The 14,389-nt window shown below is 51.5% G+C and overlaps 1 protein-coding gene and 1 long non-coding RNA gene across 3 annotated transcripts; one reads left to right on the top strand and one right to left on the bottom strand.

Moving 5' to 3' along the window:
* Positions 1 to 344: 344 nt before the first annotated feature.
* Positions 345 to 9,129, top strand: ANGPTL4 (angiopoietin like 4). Of its 2 annotated transcripts, none has more exons than XM_060297210.2 (7): positions 345 to 857; positions 1,033 to 1,143; positions 1,270 to 1,387; positions 3,634 to 3,747; positions 4,074 to 4,169; positions 4,258 to 4,539; positions 8,187 to 9,129. In XM_060297210.2, the coding sequence occupies exons 1-7, from the start codon at positions 522 to 524 to the stop codon at positions 8,204 to 8,206; spliced, it is 1,077 nt and encodes a 358-aa protein (XP_060153193.1). In that variant the 5' UTR covers positions 345 to 521; the 3' UTR covers positions 8,207 to 9,129. The 2 variants fall into 2 exon arrangements, with proteins under 2 accessions (XP_060153193.1, XP_030735423.1); XM_030879563.3 differs by lacking the exon at positions 8,187 to 9,129 and adding an exon at positions 5,261 to 5,917.
* Positions 6,021 to 10,353, bottom strand: LOC132597138 (uncharacterized). Its single transcript, XR_009563561.1, has 3 exons — positions 10,151 to 10,353; positions 8,639 to 8,793; positions 6,021 to 6,577 (listed from the first exon to the last, which is right to left on the bottom strand). It is a non-coding gene; the product is annotated as an uncharacterized lncRNA (long non-coding RNA).
* Positions 10,354 to 14,389: the final 4,036 nt, after the last annotated feature.

The following is a 14,389-nucleotide window of genomic DNA, read 5'->3' as shown; positions in this document are numbered from 1 at the left end:
AGCCCGCACGCCCCGTCCCCGCTGACACCAGCGCCTTTTCCCCCTGGGCGCGGCGGGGGCTGGGGGGGGGGGCTCGAAATTCCGGCGCTTGGAAAGGGACCGCGGGGAGAGGAAGTCACGTCTCCCACGGTCAGCAGAGAAGGCACGGCTGACCACGCACGTCCGGGCCTGGTGGGAGGAGCCACAGTTTTGCACCTCCCAGGGCACCCCTCACCCCCAAAACTACCCGGCCTCCAGCAACTGAACCCCACCCCCGGCCCCACGCCCCGTCCCCGGAACTCCACGCGCCCCGCCTCCCAGGCTCCGCCTTCTACTCCCGCACTGTGCTTATAATAGAGGGCGTAGCGGGCACAAGCCAAGCTGTGATTCGAGTCTTTGCTCTCTGGCTTCTGCACCCAAGCGAGTCTCCACCAGGGCCCCCGCGTCTCCACCCCTCTCATCTCGACCTCCGAGTCCCCCTTGCGCCCCCTCACCCGTGCCTCTCCGATCTCCGCGTCCCGGCGTCCACACCACCCGGAAGGATGCGCTGTGCGCCAACAGCCGGAGCAGCCCTGGTGCTGTGCGCTGCCACCGCCGGGCTGCTGAGCGCGCAGGGCCGCCCGGAGCCTCCCGAGAAGCAGCGCTTCGCCTCCTGGGACGAGGTGAATGTGCTGGCGCACGGGCTCCTGCAGCTCGGCAACGGGCTACGCGAGCACGTGGAGCGCACCCGTGGGCAGCTGGGCGAGCTGGAGCGGCGTCTGGGCTCGTGCGGGGCCGCCTGCAAGGATCCTGAGGGGTCAGCCGCACCTCCGTTCGCCCCGGAGAATCTGGTCCCTCCCGGCGGCGATGCAGTCCCGGAGACCCTCCGCAGCTTTCAGGTACGTACGCTCCTACTGCCCTGGAAGTGTGTGGACGGGAGGGGGCGCATCTCGGACTCCCTGGGCTCTTCTGCCCGGGCCTCAAAGGATGGAGAGTTGGGAGTAGGACCGGGGATGAATGGAGAAGTTGGCGGCGGAAGGCCAGATCCTCACCAGGGTTTTATACTCTCCCCAGACTCAGCTCAAGGCTCAGAACAGCAGGATCCAGCAACTCTTCCAGAAGGTGGCCCAGCAGCAGCGGCACCTGGAGAAGCAGCACCTGAGAATCCAGAATCTGCAGAGCCAGGTGCCCGATGCTTGCCCCAGGTGGGGAGGGAGGTTGAAGTTGGACCTATGGGTCTGGACGTGGAGCTAAGCAGGTCGAGCAGCCTGAGCCAGCCAGACCTGACCCCCTCCTCCTGTCCTGTCCCAGATGGGCCATTTGGCCCCCATGCACCTGGGCCACGGGGTGGCCAAGCGTGCCAGGAGGAAGAGGCTACCCAAGATGGCCCAACTTGCTGGCCCAGCTCAAAATATCAGCCGCTTGCACAGTGAGTGTCCAGACCTTTGCTGTTCTCCGGAAACCACACCCCCACTATTCTTGCCCCCCACCCTTGTCAGGTCCACCTTACTGAGAAGGAGAGAGGCCCCGGCCCTGCGTCCCTGTGGGCTGACGGGGCTCTGGTGAAGGGGTGACTGGGACACCCCCTCCTCAGTCCTCTCCCTGCCCCACGGGGCCACCCCACCCTTCTTCCCAGCAAGCCACTGGGATTTCCCACGGGCCACTAAGTGGAGCAGCAGGCGGCTGGGAAACAGGGTCCAAGGGGGACTTGAGCTGCAGGGGTGTGGGAAAAGGGGTGGTACAGCTCAGGGCCACCTTCCTGGAGGTTGGAACCTTCTAGGAGGGACAGGATGGGGGACGAAAGGGTGCCAGCTAGGGAGGCTGGAGGCTGGAGCTCTCGTTGGGTGAAGAGAGAATGGCGGCCTGGGAGAAGAGGTTCTGATGTTTGGCCACCACCCACCCACCATGGGCTTTTAGAGTGTGGATCTAGGAGGGGAGGCTAGGGCAGGCAACCCCCATCTCCTTGGCCAGACGCACCACTCTTGCATCTCTTACAAATCCAGGCCTCCTGACTCACACACCTCTTCCGTCCCACAACCTTCTATTGGCCCGGAAGTCCCTGATCAGCCCTTCCCACGCCCCCCCCTAAGTTCTGGTTCCTTTATTGTGTATGCCCTATGCACCCCAGATCTCCTAACATGTCTGTAGGTATATGACACAGATTCCCAGCTCCCGGTGTCTCTGTCCTACTGCTCCAGAGCTGGCTGGCTTCCTTGTGGTCCTCCTACCCCATCACCCACCTTGGCATCTGCAGCCGTCTGCAGCCAACTGGGTGAAAGTTCAGATCTCCCTCTTCACACCCTCGGGCTGGTTGCTGGCTTCCCGCCCTCTAGTCTTGAGGGCTCTGGCATCTCCCCGTCCTACCACTTTTCCTCCCCTCCCCAACCAGGAAGGGTCCATTACACCCTCCCAAACCGTAGCCCTGGTATGAGTGGCTTCTGGGTGGGGCCCGCAGGCATAGATCCAGGCTGGGGAATGTGATGGGGAGGGTGGGGGTCATGTGTAGGTTTGGGGACTCCAGGCTCGCCCCTGCCAAGTATGGGAAAGTTCAGAGCTGCGGAGACAAACAGCTGGTGTTAATGGAAGCCACATTGGTGGTTTGGCGGGCTGCCTGTTGTGATTGGAAGAGAGGAAAGTAGGGGAAAGGGGAGCTGCTTCAGGGGCCAGAAAATGCCTCCAGTCATCCGGGCCCGCCCCCACTCCCACAGTGTGGACACATTCACCCCGCGACCTGAGCCTTCCCCTCCCCCTGCGAACTTTCCCCTACTTTCCGGGCTGGGCTGGGGCTGGGCTGGGGCTGGGCCTGGGCTGGGCCGGGCATGGGACGGGCTGGGGGCGGGGACTTACCCGGTCTGCCGATGTGCCCTGGCCATCCTTCCGTTTTTTCCTCCCTCCTCCCTCCTTCCCTCCTCAATCCTTCCCCCTCCCTCTCTGATACCTGGGACCCCAGGCAGGGCCTCTGTGGTGTCCCCAAGCCCCATCCAGGCCTGATTCCCCTCCCGCCACTGGACAAAGCAGAGCTCCCTCCTGTTTATCACAGTTCTTGCCCCATCCCCACTCTGGTCCAACTCCTTCAGTCATTCCTTCATGGCATCTTTAGTAAACACCTGCTGTGGGCTGGGATCAGCCTGGGCACCGGTGCCAGATGGTGGCAAAGAGCCATTCATTGTCCCTAGCCTCATGGACCTCCTTCAGTGTGGGGAGTTGGAGAGAGACCATCAGATGACCCCAGTGTTGGGGAGTAGGAAGTCCTCAGTGCCCCTAACCTGGTCTGGGTGGGATGGTCAGGGACATGATCCCTTTCAGAAGCTGGGACCTTTAATATGAGGCAAGGAAAGGCATGAGGGAAGTGGGTCTCAGAACAGTAGCACGTGCAAAGTCCCTGTGGCAGGAGGGGGGTGTGGTACCAGGAAGGCTATGTGGCCAGAGGGTGGGCGTGCAGTGCAGGAGAGGGAGGATGAGTATAGCAACCAGTCCTGGGGTGCCTTGTAGACTGTGTCGAGGAAAGGCATGGGGTGCTATGGAAGACTTTAGGCAAGTGGGGTGTGTGTCATGAGCTCTAGATTGCCCCCTCCCGTCCCTGTCACCCGCTGCCCAGCCCCCAGACATGCCTGTTTCCTGGAACCCCCAGGACTGCTCTCTGCTTCAATCCCCCCACCCTTGTCTGCCCTGCAGGACTGCCCAGGGACTGCCAAGAGCTGTTTGAAGAGGGAGAGAGGCAAAGTGGATTGTTCCAGATCCAGCCCCGGGGGTCCTCTTCATTCCTGGTTAACTGCAAGATGACCTCAGGTAGGGCTGCTCTGGCCCCCCAGGTACCCCAAATATCATGGGCCCGGTTGTCTTTCTGTCAAATGCAGCTCACCCCCCCTCCCTCCCTCGCTCCCCGCTTTCTCCTTCCCTGCTGGATCCTTGGGACAAAGATCCAGGCAGAGCCCTCCGCCTGCTGACCAGCCCATCTTCCTCCTTTAACCATCTTCCTCCAGTCCTGCTGGGATGGATGAGAGGAACATTGCTCTCCCTTGGTTTAGACGTGGTTTGGGGTTTGGGAGCCAGATGGGGGAGTCAGGGTCTCTTGTAAAAAAATCCTCCTGGTGACTTTGCACCTTTCCGGGCAGATGGAGGCTGGACTGTAATTCAGAGGCGCCAGGATGGCTCAGTCGACTTTAACCAGCCCTGGGACGCCTACAAGGATGGCTTCGGAGACCCCCAAGGTGGGTGTTTCCTGCAGATCAGAGGCACAGGGGGAGGAGGGGGCCACGGAGGTGGGTCGTTCTCACAGATGGGCCTTTCCCACTGTAGGTGAGTTCTGGCTGGGCCTGGAGAAGGTGCACCGCATCATGGGGGAGCATGGCAGCCGCCTGGCTGTGCAGCTGCAGGACTGGGAGGGCAATGCCGAGTCATTGCAGTTCCCTGTCCACCTGGGTGGCGAAGACACAGCCTACAGCCTGCAGCTCACGGCGCCCGTGGCCAGCAAACTGGGTGCCACCGCCTTCTCACCCAGCGGCCTCTCCCTGCCTTTCTCCACTTGGGACCAAGACCACGACCTCCGCAGAGACAAGAACTGTGCAAAGAGCCTCTCTGGTGAGCAAGCAAGCTCTGTCCCTCCTTGTCTTGCCCTTTGCCACACAGCTGGGACCTCCCCTCCCTACCTTTCTGCATCCGTCCCCTGCCTTCAACTCCATCTATTCCCTCCCCACTTTTCTCCTTACGTGCAGCATACCCTTGGGCAACTGACTTAACACTCACTTACTCCATCTTCAAAATGGGTAGAACCATACCGTCCACGCCATAGGATTATTATGAACATATGATGAGATGACGTTTGTGGGATGGTGGCTGGTGTGTGGCAAAGCCATGGAGACAGACCCCATCTTGTTCTAATGAAATCGGAGGCAGAGCCCGGGCCCTGTGAAGTGAAATATATGAAACTGCCTTTTGGTGGGTCAAAGAAGGATGGACTAGTGGTTAATTTCATATGGTTCAATCTAATATAAACTAGTGAGATGCATGACAGTCATAGAGAGGCTTTGATAAATGTTTGCCATGTGCCAGGTGCGGAGAAGTCACTCGCCAGGGTCACAGACATAAAAGCTGCAGTTACCGGGAAGGGGGGTACCCAGAGCCCCTGAGGTGCCTTTGTCACAACCTGGGGTTCCTCAGAACACAGTTTGACAACCACTGCCAAAGACATCTCATCTAAAGTGTGTGACATCCAACACCCAGCCTCATCCCCATCCTGGGCCCAGTGGAGGCCCAAGGACCCATGGGCCTAACCAAGTCCCCTTTTTTCTGACCCCGGCAGGTGGCTGGTGGTTCGGTACCTGCGGCCACTCCAATCTTAATGGCCAGTATTTCCATTCCATCCCGCGGCAGCGGCAGCAGCTTAAGAAGGGCATCTTCTGGAAGACCTGGCGGGGCCGCTACTACCCGCTGCAGGCCACCACCATGCTGATCCAGCCCACAGCGGCCGAAGCAGCCTCCTAGCCTCCTCGCTGGGGCCTGGTCCCAGGCTCCTGGAGGACAGGGACTCTGATTCTGGCCCAGCATGTGGCCACTCCCTGCCTGGGCAGGGGCTCCAAGCAGGGGCCACCTGAAACCTCATGGACAGAGATGTCCACGACTGGAGATGCCCCCGCGATGAGTGGGGGGGCTGCAGGAAATGCCCTCTGAGAAGAACAGAGCTGCAGGGCTGCAGGGCACAGACCCCGAAAGCGTGGGACATGGGGGCATTGAAGCCCACTCCTCGCCCGCCCGAGGAGTATGGGACGCAGAGGGACCACTCGGGGGCAGCCAGGCCGGCCCTTGATGGCGGATTCAGTCACGTTGACTGGCTGGGGGACCAGGACTCCCGTAGACCCCGGGCGCCCTTGTGGTGCTGTAGCGTGTGGGTGCTATAGGCGAGCCCACGCCGACGGCATCTGGGCTGAGCCCACGGAATTCTTGGAATAAAAACAACCTCAGAACATTTCGTTCCTTTTCGTCCTTTGTTTTTGTTTTAAAAAGTGGACAGTTTTCAAAGTCCACATAAACATGTTCCCAGGGTGGAGGGTGAATGCTTCCGGGGCTCTTGAGGGCAATGCTGGTTATCCCTACCACCTCCGACAGCTGATTTCAATTTCCTTCACTTATGATTTCATGACGTGTATCTCATTTTTTACTTTCAAAGTTACAAAATAAAACCCTCATTCAGTCCTTCTGGAAGCAGGTAATAGAGAAAATAAGAAGCTCTTCCTGACCATACTTAGGCATATGAATCACTATTAACTTTTTAGTGTCCTGCCATCTGATAGAAATATGATGTGAGTTGTGTGTTTAATTTTTTTTGTAGCCACATTTTTTAAAATATTTATTTATTTTTGGCTGTGTTGGGTCTTCGTTTCTGTGCGAGGGCTTTCTCTAGTTGCGGCGAGCGGGGGCCGCTCTTCATCGCAGCGCGTGGGCCTCTCACTGTTGCGGCCTCCCTTGTTACGGAGCACAGGCTCCAGATGCGCAGGCTCAGTAGTTGTGGCTTATGGGCCTAGTTGCTCCGCGGCATGTGGGATCTTCCCAGACCAGGGCTCAAACCCGTGTCCCCTGCATTGGCAGGCAGACCCTCCACCACTGCGCCACCAGGGAAGCCCTGTAGCCACATTTTTAAAAAAGAAAAAAAAAAGAAAAACAAGTTTTACAAGAAAGTAAAAAAAAAATTTAGGAATATACTTCATTGAACCCAATATTTCCAAAATATTACTGTTTCAACATGTGGTCAATATAAAAGTTATTGATAAAAAAAAGTTATTGATGAGATATTTGATGTGGCTTTTTGTACTGAGTCTTCCAAATTCAGTATGGATTTCACACTTATGGCGCATCTCAGTTTGGACTAGCCGTATTTAAGGGCTTAGTAGCCACAGTGGCCAATGGCCACCATCTTGGACAACCCAGCTCTACTGTGTGACATTAATGCAGTGTTTTGGGTAAATTCTTCCCATTTTTGGCCATGTCTGCAGAAGTTTTCCTTTAAATTGGCTTTAAAATATATATATATGTGTATATATATATATATATATATATATATATATATATGTATCTTGGGACTTCCCTGGTGATCCAGTGGTTAAGAATCCACCTTCCAATGCAGGGAACGCAGGTTCCATCCCTGGTCAGGGAGCTAAGATTGCACGTGCCACAGGGCAACTAAGCCCGAGTGCCACAACTAGAGAGCCTGTGTGCTGCAACTACTGAGCCCACGCACTCTGGAGCCTGCGTGACACAACTACAGAGAAGCCTGCTGGCTGCAACGAAAGGTCCCACATGACGCAACTAAGACCTGACGCAGCCAAAAATAAATAGATATTAAAAATATATATATATATGTGTATCTAAAATTCAGCTAATATTTCTTGAGCACCTACTACAGGTCAGGCCCTGTCCCAAGTGCTTGGGCTACTCTAGTGAACAGAAAGATCCCTGCCTGCACCAAGCTTGCCTTCAAAGCCCCTCCCATTACAGAGAAGGTGACCTATAATTGATGGTCCAAACTGGAGACACTGTTGAGAGTGAAAGGCGGGGTGTTGTTAATAATTACGCCAGATGACAGATGTAAAGCAGCTCACCCCCAGGCATATAGGGACTTACTGACCCAGTTTCTAAAAATGTAGTCATATATCTTACAGTGTGTGGAAAACCCTGCCATAAATAGGTTAGTAAAACTAAACTCGGTGAAAACAAAACAATGTAAATGCTTTCAAATTCCAGCTAGAGGGAATTCCCTGGCCGTCCAGTGGTTAGGACTCCATGGCTTTCACTGCTGTCAGTGTGGGTTCAATCTCTGGTGGGGCAACTAAGATCCCACAAGCCCCGCCGCCTGGCCAAAAAAAAAAAAAAAAAAATCCAGCTAGAAAACTGATCTATGGTGAAAAAAAAAACCCCACAATAAACGAATAGTGGTTGCCTCTGGAAGGGTGGGAGGTGGGATAGGGATTGACTCGGAAGTGATATAAGGGAACTTTCCCAAGTGACGGTGATGTCTGAACCTCAGTAGAGGTGGGTTACTCCCGTGTTCACCTTTGCCTAGGTGAGTATACACTTAAGATTTGTGCATTTCATTGTATGTAAATTTCACCTAAAAAAAAAGCTACAACAGTCATAAAAAGACATGGAACTCTAGTTAATGGTATGCATGCTGAAGTGTTTTAGAGGTGCAGTGAACTGATGTCTTCAATTTTGTTTTTTTAAATTTTTTCCAGCTTTATTGAGATGTGATTAACACACAATTGGACTTCTCTGATGGCGCAGTGGTTAAGAATCCGCCTGCCAATGCAGGGGACACGGGTTGGATCATTGGTCCGGGAAGATCCCACATGCCGCGGAGCAAGTAAGCCCGTACTGAGCCTGTGTTCTAGAGCCCACGAGCCACAGCTACTGAAGCCCACGCACCTAGAGCCCGTGTTCCACAACAAGAGAAGCCACTGCAGTGAGAAGCCTGCACACTGCAACGAAGAGTAGCCCCTGCTCACTGCAACTAGAGAACGCCCGCGTGCAGCAAAAAAGACCCAATGCAGCCAAAAATAAATTAATTAAAAAAAAATAAAACATTGTGTAAGTTTAAGGTGTATGACATGTTGACTTGATACACATATACTGTGAAACGATAAGCACCCTAGCATTAGCCAATGCCTCCATCACATCACACAATTACCTTTTCCTTTTTGGTGGTGAGAACATTGAAGATCTACCCTCTTAGCAGCTTTCAGGTACACAATACAGTGTTACTTGTAATCACCATGCTGTCCATTAGATCCCCTAAATCTTCAACTTCCTTTGAAATGCATCAAAAAATTAGATGACGGGTGGCTAGAGGAATGGATATGCAATAAAGCAAAATGTTAATAGTGCGATCTGGGTCTGGGTATTCTCTGTACAATTCTTTCCATTTTTATAAATGTTTAAAAAATTTCACAATGAAATGTATGTAGGGAAGAAAATCCTAATGAGATCCTGTTGCCTTCTAAAGGCTCTCATCCTTCGTCTGAGCTCAAAAAGGGAGATGAGGATTAGATAATTGTTGAAGAGATATGAGCAAGAGAGAGTAAGCCTCTCTCCTTGATGGGTAATAAAGGTCTTCAAGAATTGAAAAAAAAGGGAGAGGGATAAATTAGGAGTTTGGGATTTGCATATACATACAAGTATATATAAAATAGATAAACTACAAGGACGTACTGTGTAGCACAGGGAACTCTACTCAATATTTTGTAATAAACTATAAAGGAAAAGAATCTGAAAAAGAATATATATGTGTGTGTGTGTGCGTGTATAACTGAATTACTTTGCTGTACACCTGGAACTAACACAAAATTGTAAATCAACTATACTTCAATAAAAAATTTAATTCATTAAAAAAAAGGAATTGAGGGCTTCCCTGGTGGCACAGTGGTTAAGAATCCGCCTGGCAATGCAGGAGACACGGGTTCGAGCCCTGGTCCGGGAAGATCCCACATGCCACACAGCAACTAAGTCCCTGCGCCACATCTATTGAACCTGCACTCTAGAGCCCGCGAGCCACAACTACTGAGCCCGTGTGCCACAGCTGCTGAAGCCCGCGCGCCTAGTGCCTGTGCTCCACAACAAGAGAAGCCACCGCAAAGAGAAGCCTGCACACCGCAACGAAGAGTAGCCCCCTCTCGCCGCAACTAGAGAAAGCCCACGCACGGCAACAAAGACCCAATGCAGCCAAAAATAAATAAATAATTTTAAAAAAATTGAAAAAAGGAATTGAAAAAAGGTAGGACTTTCACAGTATGTGGTTCAATGTTATTTAATGCACTGCTTACGATTATCACCCCTATCATATGGCGCATTATCATAGGGCACGTTTGGGAGAAACAGTATTTGCCTGTGCCCTGAGCCCCAGCTGCTGTTTTAATAGAGAACCTATTTTTCCAATATTCCTAGGGGTTCCTTGGGAAGGTAGTGGGGGCCTCTTTCACTAGAGGAGAGCCTCTGTGTTGGGGACGCACTAGCTTCCCTGGGGCCCTGGCTGAGCATGGGTGACGATCTCCTCAACACTTGGAGGCCAGACCCTCTCCAGGATCCTTGTTTGGGGGTGTCCTGTATCGGGCAGGCTTGGAGAGTCTCCCTTGAGACCACTGTGGCTGAACTGGTGGGGAGTCCAGTCTGTTGAGGTGGGGGCAGAGCCCTCCCAGTTACGTACTCTTTATTCTCAGGTTCGGTCAAACAGGGCTGATTGCTCCAATGCTGCTTCTTCTTCTGCTATCACCTCCTCCTCCAACACAGCATTTCCTGCCCCTCCATCACTGGGAATGACAGAAAGAGTAACCACCATGGCTGGGAACCAAACAAGAGCCAGGAAGTGAATCCTGACCCAGCCAACTTCAGAGCTGGCGCCCTTAACCATATCACTCTCCTGCGGAGGGGCCAGGACAGGACACTCAAGCTCTGTGGCCTCAGCTCCTGCATCTGGAAAATAGGGATGGTCTGGTACCCCACCCTCCCATCCGCACCACCCCTTCCTGTTCTCCAGGTACTGTGAGGATTTCATGTAGCATTACATGAAAAGCAGTCTGAGTAGTGTCTGACTCATGGTGAGCACACAACATAAACGTGAGCCATCATTACTAACACTATCATTACTGTGAGCCATGCTGGATGGGCGCTGGAACAACATGACCTAGACAGGAGAAATGCCTTCATGGTGGAGGTCACTTTTGAGTCAGTTTTTTTTTTTTCTTCTTATTTAAAATGTTTATTAAGAAGGTTTACTTTTTAAAAAAATATTTATTTTATTGAAGTATAGTTGATTTACAATGTTGTGGGGCTTTTTGTTTTGTTTTTTTTGGCCATATGGCTTGTGGGATCCTAGTTACCCGACCAGCGATTGGACCCAGGCCCTCGGCAATGAAAACACGAAGTTCTAACCACTAGACCGCCAGGGAATTCCCTACAATGTTGTGTTAATTTCTACTGTACAGCACAGTGATTCAGTTATACATATATATGTATAATTTATATATATATACATATATATAAATTCTTTTTCATATTCTTTCCATTATGGTTTATCACAGGATATTGAATATAGTTCCCTGTGCTATATAGTAGAACCTTCTTGGGTTTTTTTTGTTGTTTTTTTAAGGCCTTTATTGAGTTTGTTACAATATTACTTGTTTTATGTTTTGTTTTTTTGGCCCCAAGGCATGTGGGATCTTAGCTCCCTGACCAGGGATGGAACCCACACCCACTGCATTGGAAGGCGAAGTCTTAACCACTGGACCACCAGGGAAGCCCCGACCTTCTTGTTTATCCATTCTATGTATGATAGTTTGCATCTACTAATCCCAAACTCCCGATCCATCCCTCCCGCATGAGTCAGTTTTCAAAGGATAAAAATTCTACAAAGATGGGGGAGGGGTGTGGCACCGCAGCAGGAGAGCACTGTTTGAGAGCAAAAGCCTGGCTGCCTTGGAAGGAAGCACGGCTCCTGTCTGGAGAACCAGTGCCTTGCCCCACCTGGCTGCAGCGAGAGGCAAGAAGCTTGGGTGCTGAATGCGGGTGGGGTGGGGAGGGGGTTTGGGTGGGAATGTGCTGGGCTTCAAGCCAACAGCCCAGGAGTGTGCAAAAGCCACTAGGGTCCTCCCTGGACTGGCTTCCAGACTGCCTCAACTTTTCCCCTAAGCTCATCTCTGGGCCCTTGGACTCAACTCTCCGGCCACTGTGGCCTCCTGGCTGTTCAGAGCCATTGGGCTCTCTCTCACTTCTTTGTTTTGTCTGTCTAAAATGCTGTTCCCACCACCTCCTCCCCCTCCCTCGGACTCAGTGTAAATGCCACCTCCTCCGGGATGCCTTCCCTGCCTCCCTAACTAAGTAGATCCGCTGTCACATAGCCCAGTTTATTCCTGGGCTCACTGCACTCTGAAATTTCTTGTGCGTGCTGTTGTTTACTTGCTCCTTGTCTGCCTGTTCCACTAGACTGTCAGCTCCCCAAGGGCTGGGACTTGTCTCCTTCAACTCTGCATCTCCAGCCCATAGAGCATTGCCTGGCCTGACTTATGTTTTAAGACTCTCGGGGGTGGGGGGGATAAATTAGGAGTTTGGTATTAACATATACACACTACTATATATAAAATAGACAACCAGGGACTTCCCTGGTGGTCCAGTGGTTAAGACTCTGCGCTCCCAATGCAGGGGGCCCAGGTTCGATCCCTGGTCAGGAAACTAGATCCCGCACGCCGCAACTAAAAGCCCGCATGCCTCAAAGTAGATCCTGCACACCGCAACTAAGACCCGGTGTAGTCAAATAAATAAATAAATAATTTTAAAAGTATATAAATAAATAAAATAGATAGTCAACAAGGGCCCACTGTATAGCACAGGGAACTATATTTAATATCTTGTAATAACCTATAATGGAAAAGAATCTGAAAAAGAATATATATGCCCCTGAATCACTTTGCTGTACACCTGAAACTAACACATTGTAAATCAACTATACTTCAATTTAAAAAAAAATTATTTATTTATTTATTTATTTTTGGCTGTGTTGGGTCTTCGTTGCTGCGCACGGGCTTTCTTTAGTTGCAGTGAGCGGGGGCTACTCTTCGTTGTGCTGCACAGGCTTCTCATTGTGTGGCTTCTCTTGTTGCACAGCACAGGATCTAGGTGCGCGGGCTTCAGTAGCTGTGGTACGCAGGCTCAGTAGTTGTGGCGCACGGGCTTAGTTGCTCCGCAGCATGTGGGATCTTCCCAGACCAGGGCTCGAACCCGCGTCCCCTGCATTGGCAGATGGATTCTTAACCACTGTGCCACCAGGGAAGCACCCCCAATTTAAAAATATATATATATATTTATTTATTTGGTTATGCCGGGTCTTAGTTGCAGCAGGCAGACAGGCTCCTTAGTCGTGGCATGTGGGCTCCTTAGTTGCAGCATGCAGGCTCCTCAGTTGTGGCACACAAACTCTTGGTTGTGACATGCATGTGGGATCTAGCTCCCTGACCAGGGATCAAACTTGGGCCCCCTGCACTGGGAGAGCAGAGTCTTAACCACTGCGCCACCAGGGAAGTCCCTATACTTCAATTTAAAAATACATAAATAGGAATTGCCTGGGGTCCAGTGGTTAGGATGCAGCTCTTTCATTGCTGAGGGCCCAGGTTCAGTCCCTCGCTGGGGAGCTAAAATCCCACAAGCCATGCGGCGTGGCCAAAAAAATGTTAATTTAATTTTAAAAATAAATAAATAAAAGACTCCATGTGGCTGCTATGGGAAGAACAGACTGTGTGAGGTGAGCTCAGATCAGGGAGCTTTGGGAGCAGGAAACTACACAGGTCCGTGAAGTGATGACAGGGCCAGTATAGGGGTGGTGGCAGTGGTGAGGGTGAGAAGTGGTCAGAAATTTAAGAGGGAGGAGGGACAGAGTAAGGCAACTGAGGGAGGGGTTGGGAGAGAGGGGCAGGGGAGTAAAGGACGAGGAGGAGAGGGGAGTCCACCACCTCTGGCTTTGATGATGTGGGTGAATGGATGGAGTCACAGGAGGAGGAGAGGATATGGGAAAAAGAGGCCAAATTTGTGTTTGGGATGCCTGATGGACATCCCAAGGATGAGGTCCAGGAGGCAATGATTATTATTATTATAATTAGCACATGAGCTATACTTACATGATCACTAATCAAACATTTCTGTGACTTTCCTGGTGGTCCAGTGGTCAAGACTCTGCACTCCCAATGCAGGGGGCCTGGGTCTGATCCCTGTTCAGGAAACTAGATCCCTCATGCCGCAACGAAGATCCCACGTGCCACAACTAAGACCCGCGCGGCCAAATAAATAAATAAATATTTTAAAACAAAACACAACGTTTATTGCCCACTGGGGACACAGCAGCGACTGCCACAGACACAGCCCCTGCCCTCACACGGCTGATGTTCTGTTGGTGGGGGACAGAAACTAAATAGGATTGTGAAAATTTAAAAGAGGAAACCTTAACTAAAACTGGAGTCAGGAAGTCTTGCAGAGGGAGCTCTTATGCTCTGCCACTCCTCAGTTACCCCAAACAGGAAGACATCAATTACAGACCCCAACCAGAAGAGATGTACGTACCTTGCACTCCCAAACAGTAACTGCAGTTACTTTACTAAAACTGGAGAAGAGATTTTCTTCCCTCCCAGCAACAAGCCCAGCCAATGGAAACACCACAACTTAGCCAATGAGAAGCTGTCCTGAACGCTTACTTTCCTCCGAATTAACTTTCATTTCACGATTGTCCATGACTTCTTGTCTCACCGTCTTTTCTATAAAAGGCTTCCATTTTGTACAACCTCTGGGAGTATCTCTGCTTGACAGATGAGATGCTGCTTGATTCATGAATCTTTTAATAAAGGCAATTTGACCTTCACACTTAGTAGAAGTTTGTTTTTTAACAGGATCGAGAAAGAAATGC

The sequence above is a fragment of the Globicephala melas genome, chromosome 3 (genome assembly GCF_963455315.2).
Source record: "Globicephala melas chromosome 3, mGloMel1.2, whole genome shotgun sequence".
In the NCBI taxonomy this organism is placed as follows: Eukaryota; Metazoa; Chordata; class Mammalia; order Artiodactyla; family Delphinidae; genus Globicephala; species Globicephala melas.
This window is presented reverse-complemented; position numbering and strand designations above follow the sequence as displayed.